This window comes from Phocoena phocoena, chromosome 1, assembly GCF_963924675.1.
Source record: "Phocoena phocoena chromosome 1, mPhoPho1.1, whole genome shotgun sequence".
Classification (NCBI taxonomy): domain Eukaryota; kingdom Metazoa; phylum Chordata; class Mammalia; order Artiodactyla; family Phocoenidae; genus Phocoena; species Phocoena phocoena.
The window spans coordinates 362,652-386,296 of record NC_089219.1 but is presented as its reverse complement, the minus strand read 5'-3'; the positions used below and the strand labels follow the sequence as shown (position 1 = coordinate 386,296).

The 23,645-nt window shown below is 63.3% G+C and overlaps 2 protein-coding genes across 2 annotated transcripts; both read left to right on the top strand.

Annotated features, from left to right (window-relative positions):
* Positions 1-3,355: 3,355 nt before the first annotated feature.
* On the top strand, positions 3,356-12,424 carry SDF4 (stromal cell derived factor 4). The gene is made up of 6 exons (XM_065886522.1): positions 3,356-3,660; positions 6,437-6,573; positions 7,055-7,168; positions 11,269-11,427; positions 11,631-11,806; positions 12,248-12,424. The coding sequence occupies exons 1-6, from the start codon at positions 3,356-3,358 to the stop codon at positions 12,422-12,424; spliced, it is 1,068 nt and encodes a 355-aa protein (XP_065742594.1).
* A 3,525-nt stretch (positions 12,425-15,949) lies between these two features.
* Positions 15,950-19,505, top strand: TNFRSF4 (TNF receptor superfamily member 4). Its single transcript, XM_065896247.1, has 7 exons — positions 15,950-16,091; positions 16,341-16,463; positions 16,907-17,014; positions 17,271-17,337; positions 18,848-19,044; positions 19,207-19,335; positions 19,435-19,505. Exons 1-7 carry the CDS (start codon positions 15,950-15,952, stop codon positions 19,503-19,505), a joined length of 837 nt encoding a protein of 278 aa, XP_065752319.1.
* The last annotated feature ends 4,140 nt before the right edge of the window (positions 19,506-23,645 follow it).

Genomic DNA, 23,645 nt, shown 5'->3' with positions numbered 1-23,645 from the left:
GGCGCGGGAAGCGCCGCGGACCGCGCCGTCGGGCTACGTGGACCCGCGTACGCTCCTCATTGGCCGCCCGGGAGGGCGGAGAGACCGCTTCCGCCCGGGGGAAAGATGGCGGCGCCGGCATCGGCGCGGGGAGGTCGCACCGCCCTGCGACCCGCCTCTTCCCGGAAGAGTGATGGCCGGGGCCTAAGAGGTGGCCCGTTGGAGGCGTCGCAGGCGCTCGGGTCGCGCTCGGTGGATCGTGGGTGCGGCGAGGGAGGCCGGTGAGTGAGGGTCCCAGGACGTGACAGCCCCTTCCCGGCCCTGGGGCGGCGGGAAGGCGGCGCGCTGCAGGCCGACGGGGCCTCGGGCGGCCGGCATCTGCTGCCGACCGGGCCCCTCGGATACCGGAGTCGGGGGTCGGTGGAGCCGGGTCGGCGGCCGCGGCCCCGCCGTTCGGGGGGTGGGGAGGGTCCGAAGTCCGGGTGAGGCCCGGGACGCCCGGCTCGGCCCGGGGCAGTCGCTGCCAACGCCGTGTGCGACTCCTGAAGCCGAGGACGGAGCGTTTAGAAAAAGTGTTTGCGTTTTAACGACGATGTTCTTACTAGTTTCACCAGAGCGGGCACCAGGGCTGTCCAGGAGTCCGGGATGGGTCCCCCAGTCAGCGGGGCAGACCCTGCTCTGAAATCTCTTCCCCTGGGGCGGGAAGTGAGCGGCTGACTCCTGTGCTCACCACGGTACAGAAACGTTGCGAATGGAGGGGAGGAAGTGCCCGACCTTCTGATGCCTACACGGTTATTTTGGGGTTACTCTTTGTGCAAAATATCATGTAAATAACATTCCCTGTACTGTCTATCAAGATAAGCAGAATGTGGGATTGACTGTTCTTCCCAGAAAAGTCCAGTCCATTCGGTGTTTATGGCCACCAGTCAGCAGAGTGGCGTGAAGGCCAGGAGGAAGTTGTCTTGGTTTGCTCGTGGGCTTGGGGAATATACGCATCGTGGCAGAGCAGAAAGGCCTGCTGTGTGGACAGTGTGATGGGTGCTGGGGCGGTGCCCTCAGAGAGGGACAAGTGGAAGTTCCAGTAAATGTGGCTCAGGGGACGGTGACCACGCAGAGAGCACAGCTGGTGGGTTCTCGTGGGTGTGGGGAGGGTGCAGGCCCTCACAGACACGGAAAGAGGGACGTAAGGCGGCCCTTCCGTGAGAGTTGCTCCTCCAAGGAATGAGCCAGCTGAGCTGGGAGAGCAGGATCTCGTCCAGGGGTCCAGATAGCACCTGGGCCCAGAAGACCTGAAACCGACGGAACGCGTCTCGGGTGATAGTAGAGCGAAGGGTCTTCTGTCTCGGCGCAGAAAAAATTCACTGAGCAGCAGAGTGACAGGTAAGGAAAGAGTTTATTACTGTAGGATGCCTGTGAGAGATACAAGCGGGCAGGCGGGGAGCTCTGCCCCGAGAACTAAGCTACACTTTTATAGCGGAAGGAAAGTGGGCAGGGGAGAAGACCACCTTCTTCCTCATTCTTGAGTAGACGTCACCCTTCCATCACCAGTTCCTCCTCCTTGTCGGGCTGGGGAGTTTTCTTGTCCCTACACGGTCAGACTGGGACTGTCATGGCGCAGTGGAAATGAGCAGAAAGGCGGTAACACATACTAAAATCTGGGAGATCATCTCAGGCTTCAGTATAGCGCCACCTTGTCCTTATATTTTTGTTTTGAGCTTGCGCAGAGGGGCGTGTCTTAGGAACCATTAACTTACTGACCTTACTGGGCAGGGTGTGGGTCTCATTCCCCCATTTTATCGTCTGGGGCACGTCTTGTGCTTACGTTGCATGGTTTGTTGCTAAGCAAGCCTGCTTTCTAGAGCGATCATTGACTTACAGGGTCTCCCATACGTTCTCCTTCGTGGCTGATCCCTTAGTGGGATTAACTGTTTAGGCACCGGCTTTGTCCCTTTACCCCGTCCTTGTCAGACCGACTGAGGTGTCCCCGTGCCAGGGGAGGCGTTGGTCAGGAGCGCGCAGGGTAGAGAAGAGGCATCAGAGGAGCAAGTGGTGACGTCTGCCAGCCGGGGAGGGCCTGTGGCCCTGGCCTTGGGCTGCGCTGCCAGCCAGCACGGGTGCCTGCTTGGCCTGACGGAGGGCACCGTGGTTCGAACCCCTTGTGCCTCACCTTGGACACCACCCTGGCCTGGGGGGCTTCCCTCTGCTGCTCCCTGTCAGGCCTGCTGGAGGGGGGCCTCCACGGCACCTGGGAGGGCCGGCAGGCGTTTGCTGGGTGGACAGGCTCCAAGAGGAACACGTTAAGGGCAAGAAGGTCCTGAGGAGCGCAGTGGGGAAGTGGGGGGAGGGGGGGCTGGAGGAGGAGCCGTGGGGGCGGGAAGGCAGGCGGCCCCGGGTGGGCAGCAGATGTGGGAGAGGCCGGGTGGCCGAGTGCTGGGTGTGAGCGCCTGTGGCCCTGGGGTCCCTGACGTGGACAGAGGGTGGCCTCGTTCCTTCACCGCCAAGCCCGGGCACGCCCAGGGTCACAGACTTCCTGGGCACTCTGGCCTTCTCGGTGTTCGTGTGTGAACGTGAGCAAGGATGCCTGTGTGTGTGTGTGAGCACACGTGGGCGTACGTGTGGATGTGTGTGTACGTGTGGGTGCGTGCCCGTGGATGTGTGTGCATTCGTGTATACGTGCATGAGTGCACTTGTGGATGTGTGCCTGTGTGTACATGCTGTGTTTACGTGTGTACATGTGTGTGCACAAGGGTCGTGGAGGGGGGGAGGGGGAGGGGTGGTGCCTTGCCCCGTGGGTTTGGGCTTCGCTGGCACCAGGCCCTCACAAAGCCTTGGGGTGGGGAGGCCGAAGCTGAGGCGGGCAGGTGCCTTCGTCAAGGTCCCGGAGCTCGTGAGTGCTGGGCTGGCATCTGGAGAGTGAGTTACGGTGACTCTGGGGCCAGCCTCCAAGGACAGCCGTGCTGGGGGCAGCTGCGGTGGGCCTGGAGAAGGGGCAGGGTTAGCGGTGCGGGGCGTACCTTGAGGCAGGGCCACCTCATCGTGGTTGGAGGAGGGAGTGGAAGAAGGAGAAAACAGGATGCCCAGCGTAGGTCCTGGAAACCAAGGACTTCTATTTCGTGTTGCAAAGTAAACGTCTCTTTAGAGGAGTGTTTGCTGGGGCTCCACCATCTCGTGGCTCTGCGCCCTCTTCGTGGGCCGTTAGGTGCTGGCTGGGACCGGGCAGCCTCAGGCTGGCCGCAGGCAGTGTGCCGGCCGTGGGGCCTCCCGCGTTGCCCTGGGTGGTAGGCAGGCTGTGATCACCACCTCCTCACCTGCCACCCCCCTTCCCCAGCTCCCGGCCACACTCGCAGGCCATCCTGCAGCACAGACCCCGGCAGCCATGACCTCCAGGCAGGCTCCCCTCTGTGGCCTGGCCCCTCGCTGCCTCTGGCTCCTGGGGGCTGTCCTTCTGATGGACGCGTCCGCCCGGCCCGCCAACCACTCGTCCGCTCGGGAGAGAGTGGGTAGCAGGGAGGAAAACGAGATCCTGCCTCCGGACCACCTGAACGGGGTGAAGCTAGAGATGGATGGGCACCTCAACAGGGATTTCCACCAGGAGGTCTTCCTGGGCAAGGACACGGACGGCTTTGAACAGGACGCGGAGCCCCGGAGGAGCCGGAGGAAGCTGATGGCCATCTTCTCCAAGTAGGTGCTGCTGGGGCCTGCAGGGGGGTGTGGGGGGCTGGCCTCGGCCTCCCTGTTGGTCCAGTCCTGGCTCTGCGTGGCGCCGAGGTGACGAGGCCCCCCTCGGTGACGTGCTGTGGAGGTGGTGCCGTGACACGTACTCCTGGGAAGTTGGCAGCGTGGGAGCCGCGAGGCGGCAGCCCTGACCTGCGCCCTGTGTCCGGCGGGGGCTCAGAGGGCGTGGGGAGGGCTGTGTGGGGCAGAGGTGCCAGCACCTTGCTGCCCGTGGGACTGGTCGCAGTGCCAGTTAGAGGCAGGGCCCGTGGGCGCGGAGCTGCTGCTGGGCATGGTCGGCCGTCGGCTCCGTGCCGCCATCAGCGCTCCAGTGAGCGTGTGCAGACGGGGCTGTACTGTTCTGCTGGCCTGGAGCCACGACAGGTTGAGGTGATGGGCGGACAGGGCCCATGGGGCAGGTGGTGGGGAGGGTGAGGGGTTTGGCCCGGGGACACCAGGCGGGCCTGATGGGTCTGCTCTCTGCACGCCTTGTGGGTTAGGCGCCCGCAGGCCGTGGGCTGGTCCGGGGCTCTGCCTCAGCGCCGGCCTGGCAGGTCCCAGGCTTGGTACTGGCGATACGGTGGCCGCCAGGGTCATGTGCCAGGATGCACGATGGGTGGCTCTTGGTTCTAGAAAGGAGACTGACTCTCTCGTGGGGGGCTGTGCGTGCACACAGGGGTCACGCGGCCGGGGGACCAGCTCTGGCAGCGTCCCCGTCGGTGAAGTGGGGGACCACGGGCGGGGCGGCGGCCCCCCGAGGCGCCTAGCCGGCCGCCTGGCCCCCTGGATGCGCCCTCTTCAGTTTGAGGAACTGATCGTTGTCAGCGGCTGAAGTGACCGAAACCTCGTCCGGTGCCCAGACCTCACTGTCCCGTGAAGCCGGGAAGGAAGCTGTGAGCGGGGCCACAGGGCACGTGGCTTCTTCCAGGGATCAGCAGGGCAGCCGCCTGCACCAGGCCGAGGGGACCCCCGGAGTGGGGAGGAGTGGCGACAGAGCCTCCCTCACAGCTGCTCTGGCAGTGGGAGTGGGGTTCAGGTGTGGAGAGCAGATCACCGGGAAACGCAGAAAACCGGGCCCTGAGGGGCAGGGCGTCCCGGGCCCGTTGCAGCTGCGCTCGGCTGCATCCGCCCATGTCACGTGTCTTCCTTATACGTCCCGTGTCTAGCAGGTTTGTCATCGGGGAGCGTCTAACCCGTGTTCACCTTCTCAGTCAGACCCCCCCAGAGCCGTCCCACTTGGAGGTGCCACCGTGGGCCCTGTGGGGCCCCCTGCCAGCTGCTGTTGCCTCCCCTGCACCCCGCCCGGGGCAGATCAAACACGTGCCTCAAGACCTAGTTCTGAACAGATAGAAGTAATGTTGCGCAGCACCTCTCGAGTGAGCTTTTTATTCTGGAGTGGTTTTAGGTTAACAGAAAGATGCAGACCGAGGCACACTGTGGAAACTGAGACACGACGGTGCTCTGTTACTGTTCCCTGCGCTCCAGGCTGCAGGTCACGCGCTGCCGCAGGGTCCTCTTTCTGCCCGGGGTCCCATCTGGGAGCCTACTTTTTCGTGACCTTGACGGTTTGGGGGAGGACCACTCAGGTGTTCTGTAGCGTGTCCCTGATTTGGGCTTTGTCTGCTGTGTTTTCTCCTGGTTAGACAGGGGTTGTGGTTTATGGAAAGAAGACCCCAGAGGTGAGGTGGCGCTCTCGTCACATCACATCAGGGCACCTGACGTCCGCACGACATCACGGGGGCTGTCGGCCTGGTCACCTGGCTCAGGGGGGATCTGCCAAGGAGTGTCACTCCTTGTCCTGTCCTCCCGTCTCTTTGGCAGCCCTCAGAGGGGCAGCCCACCCTCCCGGGGGTGGGAGCGAAGCTCCGGGGAAGACCCGCCGTGTGGTCTGGAATCCTGTAAGGAGGATGGACGCGTGGGTGTCGTCTGCACTTTGGTGGGGACGCAGCTCCGCGCTGTCGGTTTGGCTGCCCACCTCGTTCCAGCCTTGGCCACCAGGACCTTGTCGTTGCCCACCCCTCCCACCCCCCACCCCTTGTTGTGAGTGCTTCCTTCCTTTCTTGCACTGCCAGCCACGCCAGCTTCCCTTCATCTTGTTGTGTTCCCGCCTCAGCCCTAGAATCACCCAGTTCTCCGGGGAGCGCTGGTTCATTTCATGGGAGAGTGGGATTTAGAAACCAGGACCCAGCAGTGGGTGTGGGCGTTGCTGCTGGGGTGTCCTCTGCTATGTGTGTGTGTGCCAGCCCGTGCATGAACGTGTGTTCTGACCCGTGTGCACTGGTGTGCACGAGCCGTGCACACACCCACATATGCACGTGAGTGCAGAGTGTACAGCTGCCGGCACACCTGCACCTACAGCTGTTCCTTTGTCTCGCTGGCTGTGTTTGTGCGAGTAGACAGGACTGTGCTCCAGCGTCTGAGCTCCAGTCCTGTTACCAGGGACTCCTCTTGGGTCCCAGGTGTGTGGGTCTGTGGACCCCGTCCTGCGGCAGGGGGGAGATTTGTTCCCCTCGCAGTGGTCCCGAGACGGATGGGGTAGTGACACTGCCCAGTGTCCTCCCTGATTCCCCCACTGTGCCCCCCACATCCCCCCGACGTCTCCTGCGTCACCGTTGGGTGGGATGTGTTGCCGTTCGTGGTGGTTTTGTGGCTGCCTGCAGAACCCCTGTGGCCATCCTTCTGTCCGTACACCCATCTGTTGGGGTGCTGGAGGCCTCGCCTGACACGTCTCGTGGGCCTGCAGGGTGGATTTGAACACCGACAGAAGGATCAGTGCCAAGGAGATGCAGCGCTGGATCATGGAGAAGACGGCCGAGCACTTCCAGGAGGCCATCGCGGAGAGCAAGGCGCACTTCCGAGCCGTGGACCCCGATGGTGACGGTATGGCCAACCTCGCCCTGACCCTGGTGGCCTGAGGCTGCTGGCGGAGGGCGGTGCCTGGAGGTGTGTGCGGGGGCGGGGCTCCAGGCCGAGGGCCCAGGAATGAGGAGGTGAGAGGCAGGAGGGGCCTGCAGGTGCTGCCAGGGAGACAGACGCCAGCTTGCCGTGCAGGTGGGGACCACGGGGCTAGGCTCTGTCGTGAAGCTTGGAGCCGTGTTTTGCTGCCCCTGCCTCTACAGATGTCCTTAGCACCAGGATTTTGGATTGATGGCTTAAAGTAACTAGATACGTCTTTTTAAAAACGTTCAATGTTGGGACTCCCCTGGCGGTCCAGTGGTTAAGACTCCTCACTTCCAACGCAAGGGGCTCGAGTTTGATCCCTGATCGGGGAACTAAGATCCCACGTGCCCCACGGCGCGGGCAAAAAAAAAAAAAAAGCGTTCGTTGTTAAACCTCCTAAGAAGCTGTCTTGCTCTTTCAGGCCACGTGTCATGGGATGAGTACAAGGTGAAGTTTCTGGCGAGCAAAGGCCATGATGAGAGAGAAGTTGCTGATAAGATACAGAATAAGTGGGACCTGAACGTCGACGAAGAGAGTAAGGGCTCGGCCTCCCGTGGCCAGCGTGGCGCGCGTGACAGCACAGATGCCGGGAGGGAAGGGGGCGAGGCGGGTGTGGCCACAGCCGGGTGCTCCCGCGGGGCCGCTAGGCAGAGCCCCCAGGACCCCCCAGGTGCTGTGGGTGGTTAGGTGCAGCCGGCGGCCTCAGGTGGGCTTGAGCTCCGGGGAGGAGGTGGCGAAGCACCGGAAGCAGGTCTCGGCTTGGACAGGTCCTCAGTGCCAGATGAGGTCCGACCCCGGGAGTCGGCAAGGCCGGTGGGGGCTCCTGCCTGCGGTGCCTGGAGGCCGCAGTCCCAGCCGGCTCTCCCCTTAGCTTTTCAGAGACGTTCCTTTAAAAACCCATCTCCGTGGTACAAAATTTGACACCTTTTAGCTGAGTTCTGAAGCACCAGTGAAGAGTTCTCGTGACCTTCACTGGTTACTGTCTCCAGCTCTGTGCCATCCCGTCCCTCCCGGGGGTTCGTTCGCAGCCGGGTGTCGAGTTCAGCTCGTTGGGGGCTTTGTCAGAGCGCCGTGTGCTTCCTGTGTTCTCCTGTTCGGTCTCTACTGGGCGGGTCGTCCCTGCCATTGTCATCCAGTGTGTCGTTTTCTCTTGATGGACACGTGAGTGCCGAATTTTTACTGGGACGTCTCTGTACCTGCGATGCTACCCTGTTTGTCTCACGTGCACCTGGCCGTCAGGGTTGCATCATGGCCTCCTGCTGGTGTCTGTGGCCCTTCCCGCCTCTGCTTTGTGACGGCTGCCGCTGTGTTCTTTTGGTCCAGGGATGTTCGTTACTGTTATGTCTGTAGATGTGCTGTGGGCGCCACGGTTCTCTGTCAGGGTTGGTGTTTTTAGCACTGGACTCTCTCGTCTGCCATCAAGGTTGCAATCTGCGCCTTCTTTCTCTGTGCACTTGTTCTTTAGTTTTTAATTCCGAATTTCGCTTGTTCCCTGCTGTGGTGCAGGGAAGCCATTGGCTTCTGTATGGCAGCCTTCCGTCCTGTAGCCTTGCTGTGCTTGCTGAGTGGCTCCAGGAGTTTCTTGTCGATTCTTTTGGGTTTTCTACGTAGGCGATCGTGACATCGTTGAACAAAAACGGTTTATTTCCTCCTTCCCAATCAGTGTCTCTTTTATTCCTTTTCTTGTCTTAGTGCATCAGCTAGGACTTCCCAGTGAGATGTTGAAGAGCAGTGGTGAGAAGGGCCATCCTTGCTTTAAATCTGAGTTTAGTGGAAAAGCTTTGGCTTTCTCACCATTATGATCTTAGCTGTGGGTTTTTAGTGGATATTCTATATCAAGGTGACGAGTCCCCTCTGTTCCTAGCGTGCTGAGAGTTTTCGTCATGAATGGGTGTTAGATTTTGTCAGATGCTTTTTTGCATCTATTGATACGACCACGTGATTTCTTTTCATAAGCCTGTTGATGTGAATATCAGTTGAATTTCAGACGTTGAACCAACCTTGCCTACCTGGGATAAATCCCACTTGGTTGTAACATGTAATTGTTTTTGTATGTCGTTGGATTTGATCTGCTAATATATATATATATATTTTGTGTGTGTGTGTGTGTGTGTGGTACGCGGGCCTCTCACTGCTGTGGCCTCTCCCGTTGTGGAGCACAGGCTCCAGACGCGCAGGCTCAGCGGCCAGGGCATGAACCCGTGTCCCCTGCATCGGCAGGCGGACTCTCAACCACTGCGCCGCCAGGGAAGCCCCTGCTAATATTTTGTTGAATGTTTTTGTGTCTATAATCATGCGAGATATCCGTCTGTAGTTTTCTTGTGTCCTTCCTGCTTTTAGCGTTAGGACCTCAGAGGATGAGTTAGGAAGTGTTCACTGTTTCTCTCCTCTGGAAGAGATTGTGGAGATTGGTATGGCCTCCTTCCCACATGTTTGGCAGAATTCACCTGTGAACCGCCCTTGAGACTTGGTTTTTCCAAAGCATTTTGGTTTTTTATGGACTACGTAGAGGTTAGCTTTATATTGTGAGCCAGTCTGAATTTCTTGGTAATAGATGAGTTAAGCTCATTTCTGTTTCTATTGATATTTCTTTTTTTTCCTTTCATCTTTCCCTCTGCTAGCGTGGGATTTAGAGACCCCACTTTCCTTTTCTCAGCAGTCACATGACCCTATCTGGTGGCCTGACAGGTGTGAATGGGGCACCCAGCTTTCCAGGTGTGCCCATGGGGGCTGCCCATTGTGGGCAGGGGTTTTGTATCTTACAGCTTTACTTTTTTCTTCTCAGTCTATCGTTGACCGTCTAAGTCAAGACCATTTTACTCTGTTCTGGGCAGTATAGAGGCCTCCTTCCTAGTTTGTGTGGTGTCACCCAGGATTTTGATTCTGCTGGGTTTTATTTATTTATTTAATTTATTATTTTTGGCTGCGTTGGGTCTTCGCTGTTGCGTGCGGGCTTTCTCTAGTTGCAGTGAGCGGGGGCTGCTCTTCGTTGCGGTGCGCGGGCTTCTCATTGCGGTGGCTTCTCTTGTTGCGGAGCGCGGGCTCTAGGCACGCAGGCTTCAGTAGTTGTGGCGCACGGGCTTAGCTGCTCTGCGACACTTGGGATCTCCCCGGACCTGGGCTCGAACCCGTGTCCTCTGCATTGGCAGGCGGATTCTTAACCACTGTGCCACCAGGGAAGCCCCTCTGCTGTTTTTCAAAGCCTGTAAATAAGATGTTATTTTTTTCCTGAAATGGTTGTTGGCCATTTTTATGTTTGTCTCCATTTTGTGTTTCCACTGTTTGTCCTGGGTTCAGACTGTCCCCTGAACGTGTCCTTTAGAGGTGTCTGGTGGGGGCCCCTGTCCTCCTCCTGCCAGCACTGGAGATTTAGCACTGGCTCCTGGGGTAGCTGCCGGCCGTCTGTGCCTGCTTGTCTGTCCTCAGCGCCCTTTCCCTTGGGTGTGTGTGGGGTCAGGACGTGTTCTTCCTGGATCTAGAGCTCATGGTATCTCCATCCGCCGAGCCCTCACCTCACTCCCGTGTGTTCATGAGTCTGGGGCGGGGGAGGGGGGTGAGCAGCTCTGGGCGATCAGAAATGAAAAGCAGCTTGTCGAGGGTCCCAGAGGAGGGAGAGTGTGGGGGAGGGCTGAGCTCATGTGGCCCCCCGGGGCCGCTGTCCCCTGTGCCGCAGGCGGGGTCCCTCCAGGCCGCCTCCAGCTTCTGGTGCTGCCAGCGTCCCTGCTTGTGGCCACTGCTCTCCAATCTCATCTCCTCTTACACAAGGACACCGGGGCTTAGGACCCACCTGAATCCCAGGTGGTCTCGTCTCAAGATCCTTTACTAATTTCACCTGCCAAGACCTTTTTTCCAGATCAGGTCGCATTCACAGGCTCTGGGTAGACACGGCAAGGCAAGCCTATGCCTGTCCCACCACTCCTGTCCCTGTGGCCGGGCAGGTAGGCAGTGGGCGATCCTGTAGTTGCCACGGCTCTTCTGTCCTTCTGTCAGAAGGCACGAGGTGTGAGGCCACAGGCATTGTGTGGGGCTCTCCCTGTCGCGACCGGGCCGGGCCCGGCGTCCCTGTTCCCAGCGGGAAGCTGGAGTCGGGCCCCGGGTGAGGGTGCGGATGCTGCGCCGGCTTCTCCCCGCTCCCTGGCTGGACACCCAGCTCGTCAGCGACCACCGGCCCCAGGGGCCCCATGCCGGGCCTTCCCACAGTGGCAGGGGTGGCGGGGATCTCACAGGGGACGCGTGAGTCATATCTGGAAACTGAGTTTTCCCTCAGAGCCCTGCCCGGGACGGGACAGTGCACGGGCGGAGACGGAAGGGAAGCAAGTCGTGCCTTTGTTCCCACAGAGCCGGCGGCCCGCTTCCCGGGAACGAGCGGGGGCGGGGCTGTGTCTAAGGGGGTCTGTGTCCAGGGTGGGGGGGGGTCTGTTTCGGTTGAGGGTCTGCACCTGCATCTTGGGGCGCCTGTGTATCTGCGCCCCAGGGGGCTGAGGACCCCTCCGAGGGCCAGGCCCTTGGCCCCGCGCGCCACCACATCCTGAGCTGGCCCCCCCTGCACTCGGGCTGCGTGTCTCGGAACTTTCTGGATGCATGCAGGGGTCCCGTGTGCGTGGGTCCTCACGGATGCGCGTCTCTCTCTCTCAGCACAGGAAGTCCTGGAGAACCTCAAAGACCGCTGGTATCAGGCGGACAACCCACCCCCGGACCTGCTGCTGACGGAGAGCGAGTTCCTGTCGTTCCTGCACCCTGAGCACAGCCGCGGCATGCTGCAGTTCATGGTCAAGGAGATCATCCGGGACCTGGGTGAGGCCCAGCCGCGGAGGTCAGCACGGGCCGGTCCTGGGCTGGGTGGCCCGCGGGGGCTGTACGGCCGCTGTTTGGGGTCAGGCCGAAACCGCGCAAACTGAAAACCTGGCAGCAAAGCCCCGTCAGTTGAGTTTTCTCCGGAGTGGCCTCAGTGGTCCCGCGCCCGCTGGAGTCTTGACGTCTGCCCCCATGTCCCGCAGACCAGGATGGTGACAAGAAGCTCTCGCTGTCCGAGTTCATCTCTCTGCCCGTGGGCACCGTGGAGAACCAGCAGGGCCAGGACGTGGACGACGGCTGGGTGCGAGACAGGAAGAGAGAGTTCGAGGAGCTGATCGATGCCAACCGCGACGGAATCGTGACCGCGGCGGAGCTGGAGGTGGGTGTGGGGCCCGCTGCTCCGAGAAGCGGGGTCGGCCTGGCCGGACGCTGGGGTGGGAAGGCTGCGCGCCGCTGGACCCGCCTCCTGCCTCGGGAGTGTCTTCACTGGTGTCGCGTGTAGGTGCTGCGTGGGGCTTGTTTTTCCCCATTGCTGCATGAGTCATTTCATTTTAGCCGGAGCTCTCTGATCCCTGCTGATAGCGGCGGGACCCCCAGTTCGGGAGCTCCTTCCCCTCAGCACTGCCACCCCGGTGGCCGAGCCGGTCCGTGTGCGTGTGCCCTGCTCCAGGGCCAGCCTTCTCCCTGTCCTGCCCTTCCGTGGGCGCAGTGCTACCCATGCCGGTGAAGGCTGCGTGGCCGGATGCGGGCTGAACGTGAGGAGATGCCTCCGGCCCGGGGCGGCATGGGCTGTGGCGGGGCTGAGCCGGGGTCCTTGCAGGACTACATGGACCCCATGAACGAGTTCAGCGCCCTCAACGAGGCCAAGCAGATGATCGCCGTTGCCGACGAGAACCAGAACCACTGCCTGGAGCCCGAGGAGGTGCTCAAGTACAGCGAGTTCTTCACGGGCAGCAAGCTGGTGGACTACGCCCGCAGCGTGCACGAGGAGTTCTGAGCCGCCGCCGCCGCCGCCGCCGCGCCCGCCCCTCCCCCACCCCGCCCCGCCCGCCCCTCCCCCACCCCGCCCCGCCCGCCCCTCCCCCACCCCGCCCCGCCCCTCCCGCGGCGCCTCAATTCCCGCGATTCCCGCGATTCCCGTGTACCCACTGCTTCTCGCTTCCGAGAACTGGAGCCCTTCTGCCAGAGGCACCGGCCGCATCAGGGCCTGCGGGCTGGCCACACCGTGGGAAATACGCGGCTCCCGCCGTTTCCTTGAACACTGAAAGATGAAGGCTTTGCTGGAAACCAGCAGCCGGCGGCTGGGGGGTCGGCAAGGGGCCGTGAGAGCCGCCGGCACTGTGGCGTTCAGTCTCTGAGGAAACGCTAATACTGGTGACAGGAATCACATTAATTTACTTTGAAATATAGTTTCCTTTTTCTCCCAGCTTCATTTTTTTGGTGGGAAAAAAAACACGTAGACGATACTTCGGATGTCTGTGGCCAGGCGGCTTCCACTTGAAGCTTTGCGGTGGGCGGTTTGGTTAGAGCAGGGGCTTGCTAGCGCCGGTGGTCACCTGCGACACGGGGGAGGATGACACGGGGCCGCCAGGCGGGACGGTGTCCTGGTGGGGGACAGGGAGGGGCCGTCTGCAGGGCGGGAGTTGGGGATCTGGGCTGCAGATTTAAAGTCAGGAGCTGGAGTCCAGGCCTGGGTGAGGCCACCTGGGAGGGGCTGGGAGGAAATGGGAGTTTGGGGTGGAGGGGGCTCTGAGGACAAACCCTGGGCCCCCAGGGCGCGGGGCTGGGAGCGGAGAACTGGGGGAGTCCCCAAGAGCCACCCAGAGTCCTGGCCTGGGGCGTGGTGGGGGGGCGGGGAGGAGCGGCCTGGGGGGTCAGGAGCCGCTGGCGGGAGGGGTGAGACCTGGTCCCTCCGGCCGCGGTCCCACCACCACACCGGGCCCTTCCCCCGGGGTTGGCATGCCCGCTGGCTTGGCTGGGGTGTGGGCTGGGGGGGTGTGGGCAGTGAGAGTTAAGTGACAAGGGAGGGTTTCCACTCTACGTACCCATGAACCTGGCCCCCCGCCGGGCCCCCCTCAGAGCCCTGAGCCGTGGCCCATGGTGCCTCGGTGGACGGCTCACCCGGCCAGGGGGTCCGCACGGGCCTTTGAAGGCCCTGCTGGGGTTGGAGGCTCGGGCCGGGTGGGCAGAGAGGCTGCCCGGAGCTGCCCACGTGACCTGCTTCCGAGCAGCTTCGGGAGGGGCCATCGCAGAATCTGGGCTGGTTTCCAGACAAACAAGAGGAAAGACTTTTCAGAACTGCGACCAGAAGGCGGGGTGGGAGGGCGGGGCCCGTGGCTCTGGCCGTATGGGTGGGTGGCCACCAGCAGGTGGGACGCTGGGACAGAGGTGCGGGCCGGCCCCCGTGCGCTGCCGGGAGTCGGGGCCTTGGGCAGGGGGCGGGCGGCCTCCCCTGCCATGGCCCCCGTAAGGCGTGGGGTGCTGCCCGCCAGACCCCGAGTTACCTCCACCTCAGCAGCTATGGTTTGTCTTAAAATAGTTTTTCTCACCGTCAGTGGGAGCCGGGGCACAACACGTGCAGGCACAAGTGTGCACAGCAGGCTGCCTGGAGCCCTGCCCCTCCCCCATGGACCCTCCCTCTCTTTGGAGGCTGAGGGCTACGACCCTGCGGTGGCCCCTGCCCGCAGGCGGAGCTGGCTGGCGGAATTTCCCGCAGGTGGGCAGGGAGCCCCACATCCTACCTGTGCCCCCAGGAGGTGGGGGGTTTCCAGCCACTGCGGGAGGCCTGCACCCCCCACCCCCCCACCCCGCCGCCAAAGCTTCAGGTTAACCATTAAGCAGATAATCCTATCTCGTGGTTCAGATTTAAAAGCACCAAAGACTTACGGCCTCCCTGCCTCGGGCCGCCAGGATCAGAGCTTTGCATGAGAGGGAGCATGTACACACGTGTGTGCATGCACGTGTGCATGTGTGTGCATGGGCACCTGTGCTCCTCCCTCGTGCCCCACGGAGGGCCGGCACAAAGGCCCTCCCCACCTGTCCTGAGGACACGGGAGCTCTCTTTCCTGTCCCAGTGGTGCTGCAGGAACACCCTAAACCTGGGGTGGGTGTGGCGCAGGGAGAGCCTGGCATGGCCTCCAGAGTTTTTAGGGAGATAGCCCCTGCCCGGCCAGGGGGCAGAGCGGAGAGTCTGTCTTCACGGGATACCCCGCCCCAGGCACATGCCCAGGTGCTCATGGGAGCAGCACACACACATCCCGGCATGTGGAGCCAGCGCCACACACGCGTGCTGCACACACGGCTGGCGCACGCTCCCAGGCACACGCCACCCCCAGGGCACCGGGCAGGGCTTGCCCAGCAGCACGCGTTCGGTCTGCTCGGGTGGCTTGCAGCACAGACGTTTACCCTCTGCTAGTCCTGGAGGCTGGACGTCCAGAGACCGAGGAGTGGGCAGGGTTGGTGTTTCCTGAGGCCTTTCTCCTCCCTGTGTCCTCACATGGTCGTGCCCTGTTCGTGTCTGTGCCCTGCCCTCTTCCTCTTGTAGGGACACCAGTCACACTGGATCAGGCCCACCCTGTGACCCCACCCAGGCTTTATGGCCTCCTGAGAGGCCCCGGTCTCCCAGTACAGCTGCACGGGGATCAAGCTTCCACGTGTGGGTTTAGGGCACTAACGTGGATTCAGTCCCAGATGCCTGCTGTGTTCAAGGATGCTCAGCTGCTCTCTCCCTCTCACACCAGCACACACCCTCACGTGCTTGCGCACTCACTGTGGGCACTGGTCATGAGGCATCTGACCCACCAGGGCTGCTGGCATTGGTCCGAGCTAGTTTTGGACACTTGGACCAGTGACCATGCTCTGGAGCCCTGGACACCACCAGCCCTCCCCCTGCACCTGATGCCTGACCCAGTGTGCTGCCCTGGCTCACCCATGTGCTCTGGGCACCCTTTTGTGGGGCAGGGGTGAGGACTGGCCTCAGGGTGAGCCCCCTGCTCCTCTTTAGGGCTCTGCCCTGCAGAGAGGGAGGCGCCCAGGAGGAGTGAGCCAGGTGGAGGGATCCCAAGACCACCCCGGTCTGGGCAGCTTGGCCAGGCTGGGCAGGGCAGGGGGACAGCCAGGATGCCTGGCCGAAGGGGCTCCAGTTTCCTGTGAGACAGGAGTGGGAGGGGTCCAGGGGGAGGGGTCGGTGCAGACCGGCTGGGCTGGAGGACCTGGGCTGGTGGCCCTGGCAGGGGTCAGGGGGCTGCGGGTCCTCACTCAGGCCCTGGATCTGCACACTGCAGCTGCTGGCTGGGCCAAGCCTGAGGCCTACGGCCGTTATCGCAGGGTTGGGGGCCTTGGCGCCCAGGGCAGAAGAGAAGCCCAGGGCCGGGACACAGGCTGCCTTCCAGTGCTTCCTGGGGCCTCCTTCCTCCTGGTCCCCTCCTCCTGCCCTCCCCACCCCTCCCCCGCAGCCCTTATAGCCACATCCTGCAAGGAAAAACCCCAGACTCCCGAGCTGTGGGGCTGAGAGCAGCCGAGAATGCGCGTGGGAGCCCAGCCACCCAGGGCGCCGGGCTCGGCCTTCCTGCTCCTGGGGCTCGCGCTGGGCGCTGCGGCCCGGCTCAGATGTGTTGGGGACACCTACCCCAGTGGCAGCAGGTGCTGTAAGGAGTGCCAGCCAGGTGAGTGGCCTGGACGTGGAGTGGGGGAGGGGTGCCTACAGGGACCCAGGATGAGGAGACGGGGTCAGGGGACACAGGGACCCACAGATGGGGTCACGTGGTGAGGCACCGTGGGGCGAGCGGACTTAGGGCAAGTGGGTGACCTGGAGCCACGCATGGGATGGGATGGTGGGCCAGCCAGAGGCGGTCGGGGGCTGCTGTGGGGAAAGCCAGGCTGTGGGGAGCTCTGAGCCCGGCCTCCCGTGGCAGGTTATGGGATGGAGAGCCGCTGCACCCGCGCCCGGGACACGGTGTGCCGTCCGTGTGAGCCCGGCTTCTACAACGAGGCGGTCAACTACGAGGCCTGCAAGCCCTGCACACAGTGCAACCAGAGTGAGCACCGCCAGGCGCCCCGGCCCCGCTGGTACCTACTTCACACGGGGCCTCGGAGCAAACTCCAGACCACGCCGGGGCCTGCCCTCCCCTGCCCCAGAGTACCACAGTCAGCTGAGGCCACCCATGGGGCTCCTCCCCCTCCCAGAGGGCCAGGGCCATGTGGCTGAGTGGGTGAGACCCAGAGTCAAGGACCACAGAGGGTCCTGAGCAGGCTGGAGGAGGGGTGGGAAGAGCGGGCAGAGCTGCCACGGGGTGACCCCTGGGGCTGTGTGGCCAAGAGGGACGTGGCATCCGGGGATGGGAGAGGACCAGAGGCCACCCGGCTGCGAGGGGGCAGCTGGCCCCGGGGGAGATAGCTGCAGACCCTCAGCCTCGGTCCTCCAGCCTGCTCTGTGTCTCTGGCCTCCCCACTGACTGCGCCCACCCTACCCGACCCCCAGGAAGTGGGAGCGAGCCCAAGCAGAGATGCACACCCACGAGAGACACGGTCTGCGGCTGCAGGCCGGGCACCCAGCCCCAGGACGGCTATGGCTACAAGCGTGGAGTTGGTGAGGGGTGCCTCTGGAACCATGTGGAAGGAGCATGTCCCTCACACGCTGTCACCTCCCCTCAGCACCCCGACCCCAGGCTTGGCCGAGTGCCCTCTCCCCCCGGCAGGTCAGGCCAAGACAGGGGCTGGGGGACTCCCAGGTCGTGGCCAGTGGATGGCATGTAGGCAGAGAGGGACTGCTGGAGGCCCTGGGGGCTGAGCGTCTGGGCCCCCCAGGGGTGGCAGATGGGCAGAGCCTGCTGACTCTGTTGCAGACTGTGCCCCGTGCCCACCAGGACACTTCTCCCCGGGCAACGACCAGGCCTGCCAGCCCTGGACCAAGTGAGTGTCCCCGGGGCTGGAGGGTTTGGGTGGCCTGGGGTCTGGGAGCCAGGGGTCAGGTCTGGGAGTAGGAAGCTGCTGGCTGGGAGCTCCGGGGCCTGGCACCCCGTGGCCCCTTCCCCCCCTTGTTAGCACCCCCGCCCCCCCCCCCCCGACGTTGGTCCCTGCCCCGCCCCCACGACCCCTGCTCGGCCCTGACCCAGCCTCCTCCCACTGGCCTTCCTGCTGGGCTGGAGTGGGGAGGCCGTGAGACCCCAGCCCAGGCCCGGGAGGGTGTGAGACCCTCACTCATTCACAGCTGAGAGGCCCCCGTCCTTGTTGAGCTGAGCTGGTGGGGGCAGGAAAAGAGCAGGCAGGGGTTTGGGAGAGAGGGGTGCAGGCGGGAACAGGTCAGGGGAGCGGGTGTGGGAAGCAGGCTGCGAAGGCGGGGGAGGCCGGGGGAGGCCCAGGCTCCTGGGGGCTGGCAGGGACCTTGGTCTCTCTCCTCGCCACCTTTGGGCTGGACTCTGATGCTGCCTGAGTGACCCGCTGTGGACCCCGGTCGCCCCTCACATCTCCCTGGTCCTGCCCCAGTTCTCGGCCTGTCCCACTGGTGGGGGACGAGTGGGGTGGCGGACATTCTGGCCGACCAATCTCGGCCCGTCCCACTGGTGGGGGACGAGTGGGGTGGCGGACATTCTGGCCCGACCAATCTCGGCCCGTCCCACTGGTGGGGGACGAGTGGGGTGGCGGACATTCTGGCCGACCAATCTCGGCCCGTCCCACTGGTGGGGGACGAGTGGGGTGGCGGACATTCTGGCCCGACCAATCTCGGCCCGTCCCACTGGTGGGGGACGAGTGGGGTGGCGGACATTCTGGCCGACCAATCTCGGCCCGTCCCACTGGTGGGGGACGAGTGGGGTGGCGGACATTCTGGCCGACCAATCTCGGCCCGTCCCACTGGTGGGGGACGAGTGGGGTGGCGGACATTCTGGCCGACCAATCTCGGCCCGTCCCACTGGTGGGGGACGAGTGGGGTGGCGGACATTCTGGCCCGACCAGGGGACGAGTGGGGTGGCGGACATTCTGGCCCGACCAGGGGACGAGTGGGGTGGCGGACATTCTGGCCGACCAATCTCGGCCCGTCCCACTGGTGGCGGACATTCTGGCCGACCAATCTCGGCCCGTCCCACTGGTGGCGGACATTCTGGCCGACCAATCTCGGCCCGTCCCACTGGTGGCGGACGTTCTGGCCGACCAATCTCGGCCCGTCCCACTGGTGGCGGACATTCTGGCCGACCAATCTCGGCCCGTCCCACTGGTGGCGGACATTCTGGCCGACCAATCTCGGCCCGTCCCACTGGTGGCGGACATTCTGGCCGACCAATCTCGGCCCGTCCCACTGGTGGCGGACATTCTGGCCGACCAATCTCGGCCCGTCCCACTGGTGGCGGACATTCTGGCCGACCAATCTCGGCCCGTCCCACTGGTGGCGGACATTCTGGCCGACCAACACCCTTGCCCCGCTCAGCTGCACCTCATTCGGAAAGCGGACACTGCAGGCGGCCAGCAACAGCTCGGACGCTGTCTGTGAGGACAGGAGCCCCCGACTCACACCAGCCTGGGAGACCCAGGGCCCCGCAGCCCGGCCCACCCCCGCTCAGCCCGCCACCACCTGGCCGAGGGCCTCACAGGGGCCCTCCACGCCCCACGCAGAGCCCCCCAAGGGTAAGGGGGCCTGGCCTCGCCCCAGCAGGGCCCTCCCCCAACCCAAGGGGGGTGGGGTGGCGGGGAGGGTGGGTGGAGCTGCCCGCTGGCCTGGGGGCGGCCCTCCTGCGGTGGACTCCTTCCCTGGCGGACCCCATCCCAGCGGGCCCTGCCTCCCCGCAGGCCCCGAGCTGGCCGCTGTCCTGGGCCTGGGCCTGGGCCTGGGCCTGCTCGGCCCCGTGGCTGCCGCGCTGGCCTTGCTCCTGCACCACAGGGCCTGGAGGCCGACGCCCAACGCCCCCAAGCCCCCCGGTGAGTGCTCTCGGTGGGCCCCAGAGCGCGCTGCCTGCGGGAGGCTGGGACCCCCGCCCACCTCCCGCCCCCCACCCCTCACCCCTTCCTCCTCCGCAGGGGCAAACAGCTTCCGGACCCCCATCCAAGAGGAGCATGCCGACGCCAACTCCAGCCTGGCCAAGATCTGAGCAATGTCCGCTGGCGTAGGAGCCGGTGCCCCTCCCCAGGCGGGGGCCCCCCGACGCAGGCCGTCCCACCCCGTCACCCCCGGACCTTGGCGCCCTGTCCCCCCGCCCTGTGCCGTTTTAGGCGCTCCTGGGCTGGCATCCTGGGCCCTGCTATGTATGCCGTGCGTACTCCCCACCCAGGGTGGCCCCAATAAACGACGTTGGCAAATGTGGGCCTCTGACTGGGCACCAGTGGTCTGAGGGCTGCACACACGGGGGCTGGCTGTGGGGTAGGGGCTCCTCTGGCTCCCTCAGAGACCTGGGGCAGCTGTCCTGCTCGCTGGGCACCTCCCAGCGCCTCTGGGGAGCGTGGCAGCCAAAATAAGTGCATGGGGAGCTGCGAGCCCTGCCTGGCAAGCGCGATGCTAGCCCGGCCCGACGGACCCCACGCACCCACTCTGGGGCTACTTGGGAGGGCCCGGCAGGGGTTGCTGGGTGGGAGGGAGCCCTGAGGAGGCACTGGTCCCAAAGGGGGTTTTAGGACAACCCCTCAGGGTCTCTGGGGCCCCTCCCAGGAGAGGGCACGAGCGTCTGTTTCTTCTCAAGCCCCACGCCCTGTTAGACCTGAGTGTGTGGTGACCCTGGGACCCCCACTGATGCCTTCAGGGCCCCCGAGTCCCTCAGGGAAACTGGAGGCTTCTGACTGGGCTGACCCTTCGTCCACCCTGGGCGCGAACAAAATTTGCAGCTTTATGTGAAAATGTTCCCAAGTGGGAAACCCAGGCGTCCGTGGGCACCAGAGTGGGCTGTACGAGGCCGAGTGGTCGGACAGGCCCGCTGACTGGCACTGGGGGCAGCGCCTGCTCTGGCAGCTGCGCAGACTTGGGGCCGAGCCCGCCCTGGGGACACAGGACTGAGCCGTGGGCTGTGGCCGCCACCCCTCCCCCCCCACAGCGCCCCTCCCTGCAGGCGAGGTGGGCGGGTTAAACGGCTCATCGGAAACGCTCCACAGCCCATAGGCCGCCCACAGTTTGCGCCCTCGGGGTTTGTGATAGATTTAAGAGCTACTACTAACCGAAATAAAAGACCACCGAGGTGCTGGGCGGGGGCTCAGACGTGGGGTGGGGGTGGGAGGTGGGAGCAGAGAAATGCGACAGCCCGAGGCCCCCCACCGGTGGACCTGGCAAAGATGCACACCTCTGAGCTCCCAGCCTGCTACCTCCCTTCACCCACCTGTGGGCCAGGACTGGGCATCATCCCACAGGCCAGCGCCCTCACAGCGGCCAAAGGTCCGCCCCTGACACGTGTGCTGCCCCCCCCCCCCGCCCCCCAGTTTCTCAGGCTGGCTTTCTCCGCACAGCTGCCCTGGAGGCCCTCCCACCTCTCCTCAAACCTCTGAACCCTGGCTGGTCCCTCGGACCTCCCGGGGGCAAAGGGGAGACCGAACCATCCACGTGTTCTTGGAAAGATCTCGGGTTGCAGCAGTGAACACAATACGTCCTCTCTGCCCTGGAAACGGGCAGCAAACAGGCACCACTGGCCTGGGGCCTGTGGCCCCTGGGCAGTGTGCAGGCTGTGCAGAGAAGCTAAGGGACCTGATGAAGGGGCCCGGGGGAGGGGCCAGATCCTTGGGGAATGGAAGGTCGAAGGTCGTGGGCTTCCTCCCCAAACTTCCCAGCTGTGAGCCCCCCACCTTGCCCCCAGCCTGGTGGCTCCACCTCTGAACAGCTGACGGGTGGGTGGAAGGAGGCTGGCCACCTTCACTTTCCTCGGCTGCTGCCGCTAACTAAGCACGCTCTCCACTCCCTGTCTCTGCTGACAACCGCCCCTCCCGTGTGGAACCCCGCCAGAGCTCCCCCCACCCCCCGGGGGGCCCTCAGGCACCCACCCTGGCTCCTCCCTGCTCCAGGGCCCCACCTGGCTCCCCATCCTGCCCCCACAGCCCTCCAGGTTAACCCCTGGACTCTGCTTGGGACTCTCTGCCCCGTGAACGCGCGTCACTTGTGAGCTGAGACAAATGATGAAAAATGTGACGAGCTGCTCAAAGAGTCTAGGAAAATACCGTGAGCAGATAGAAATCTGCTCCCCCGCAGTGCCGGGTTACAGAAGCTCTGCGGTAACCCTGTGTCTGTGTGGGAGGGGCCTTCCAGAGCCTCAGGGACAGGAGAGCAGACGCAGGCCCCCAACCCTGACGCGCTTTTGCCTCTTGTTACACACAACCCTGCCTCTGGTTTCCTGCTGCTGCGGGTGGCAGCCCCCTCGGGCAGACAGCTGCCCCCTGGTGCCTGATGGGCTGGCCCAGCTTCCAGAAGGGCCAACAGATATGATCTTGTCAGACAAATGTCATTTGTAGGGGATTTATCATATTTTCTCACTCAGGCGCTAACCAGAATTGGGGTGATGCCATCCTGGTACAGACCGGACTGCTCAGGCCTTGAACACGGGCAGAAGGGCCAGGACTGCTGAGTTCTCCACTCCTGACCTTTCCCTGGGGTCCCGGGATGGCTCAGACCCTCCTCCCCATCTAGGAGCTGAGCCGAGGTCTGGGGGGGTCCTCAGACAGGGTGGCCTCACCTTACCCCCTAGCAGCCAGAGCTGTCCTGGAGACCCCTCCCTCTCCTGCAGGGCCCAGCTGCTTCTCTGAGGAGGGCCCTGTGCATCCTGGGACTTGAAAACAATAGTTGAGTCACAAAACTGCTAATCCCTGTCATTTCCCTCTGAAAAGGACAGATGCCCCATCAGACGAGGCGGCAGCTGCAGGTCTCAAAGGGTCTCAAACCAAGTCTTCTGGGTCTGCCCAGGTCACCAGGTCACAGCCAGCAACACACCTCCAGCCGGTGGCGCCACCAGAATCACATTCCTGGCACCCCACTGCCCACCCCTGCAGCGTTCCCAGAAGTGTCCACCCGCTGTCCCTGTACCAAGCCTCAACTGGAGGGCCGAGAAATCTGGGGAGGCTTCCTGGGGGAGGCCGGGGCCCCCAAGCCCTTTGGTGCCAGGTGGGGAAACTGAGGCTCAGACAGACAAGAGACAGTCTCACGGTGAGTTGGAGGCTGAGTTCTCTGTGGCTCAAGAGCTCCGTCAGGGCCGGCCTTCCACATCCTCCAGGATGACTGGATTTGTGTGGGGAGATCTGGGTTGACATCTGCCCAGCAGAGTTGCAGCCTGGGCAGCCCCCTCTTCCCCCAGCGGCAAGGTTCAATCAATGCCCTGGTCTCTCCTAGCCAGCTCTTCCCAGCAGGCATCAGCGAGGCTGCAGCCCACAAGTGTGTGTGTGGCTATGGGGGGGCTTGCATGTCAAGAGCCCAGCCAGGCCCCGTTGGCCAATTTGGGGTGGGGTGGGGGGGAGCTTGTTCTAATCTCCAGAAAGGCGGGGTGCAGGGGGCTTGTCCTGACCCCTGGATGGGTTCTGAGGCTGCTCAGTGCTGGGATTCGAGGACTTCTGGTAGGAGTGGGGTCTGGGGTCTGGAGGCGTCACAGAGGACGAAGTGCCTCATCCCACCTGCTCTGGGCATCAGAGAAGATCTTTAAAAGCCCGTGGGGTCCCCCTGCAGAAGCTGGAGGTGGGGAGGGGGCTCAGCCAGGAATGGTCCCTGCTGAATCCACCCTTGTTGGGGGTGCACCCCACCCCCAATGACTCAGGGCACTGTCTGCCACCCCGCATCCGGTGCCCACGCACACTCCAGTTCCTTCAGGCCCGGAGGCCACAAGTTTTACATAGAAAACATTTCTGACCCCCTCCCCCCCACCCCCCCTCCCCAAGGATGTGGCTGGGTATACGCGCGGTGTTTCCCCTGACAAGGCACACACATTTGGGTCATATTTAGTTTCCGGATAAGAATGCCTGGGCCAAAGGGCATGATCACTTAGGAATCCCCCAAGGTCACCCCCCCCATGTGGGTCTCCCGCATGCCCCCTTGTCCGTGGTCAGGTGCTCTGCAGCCTGTGATGGGACCTTCTCTTCTCCCTTGGGGTCCCTCTGGGCATGCCAGATCTCAGTTCCCCGACCAGGGATCGAACCTGGGCCCCTGACAGTGAAAGCGCAGAGTCCCAACCACTGGACCACCAGGGAAGTCCCATCCCTTGAAGTTTTTAAAAAAAGAATTTATCTTTTATAGCAGTTTTAGGTTCACGGCAACAGCGAGGGGAAGCCTACCCCCC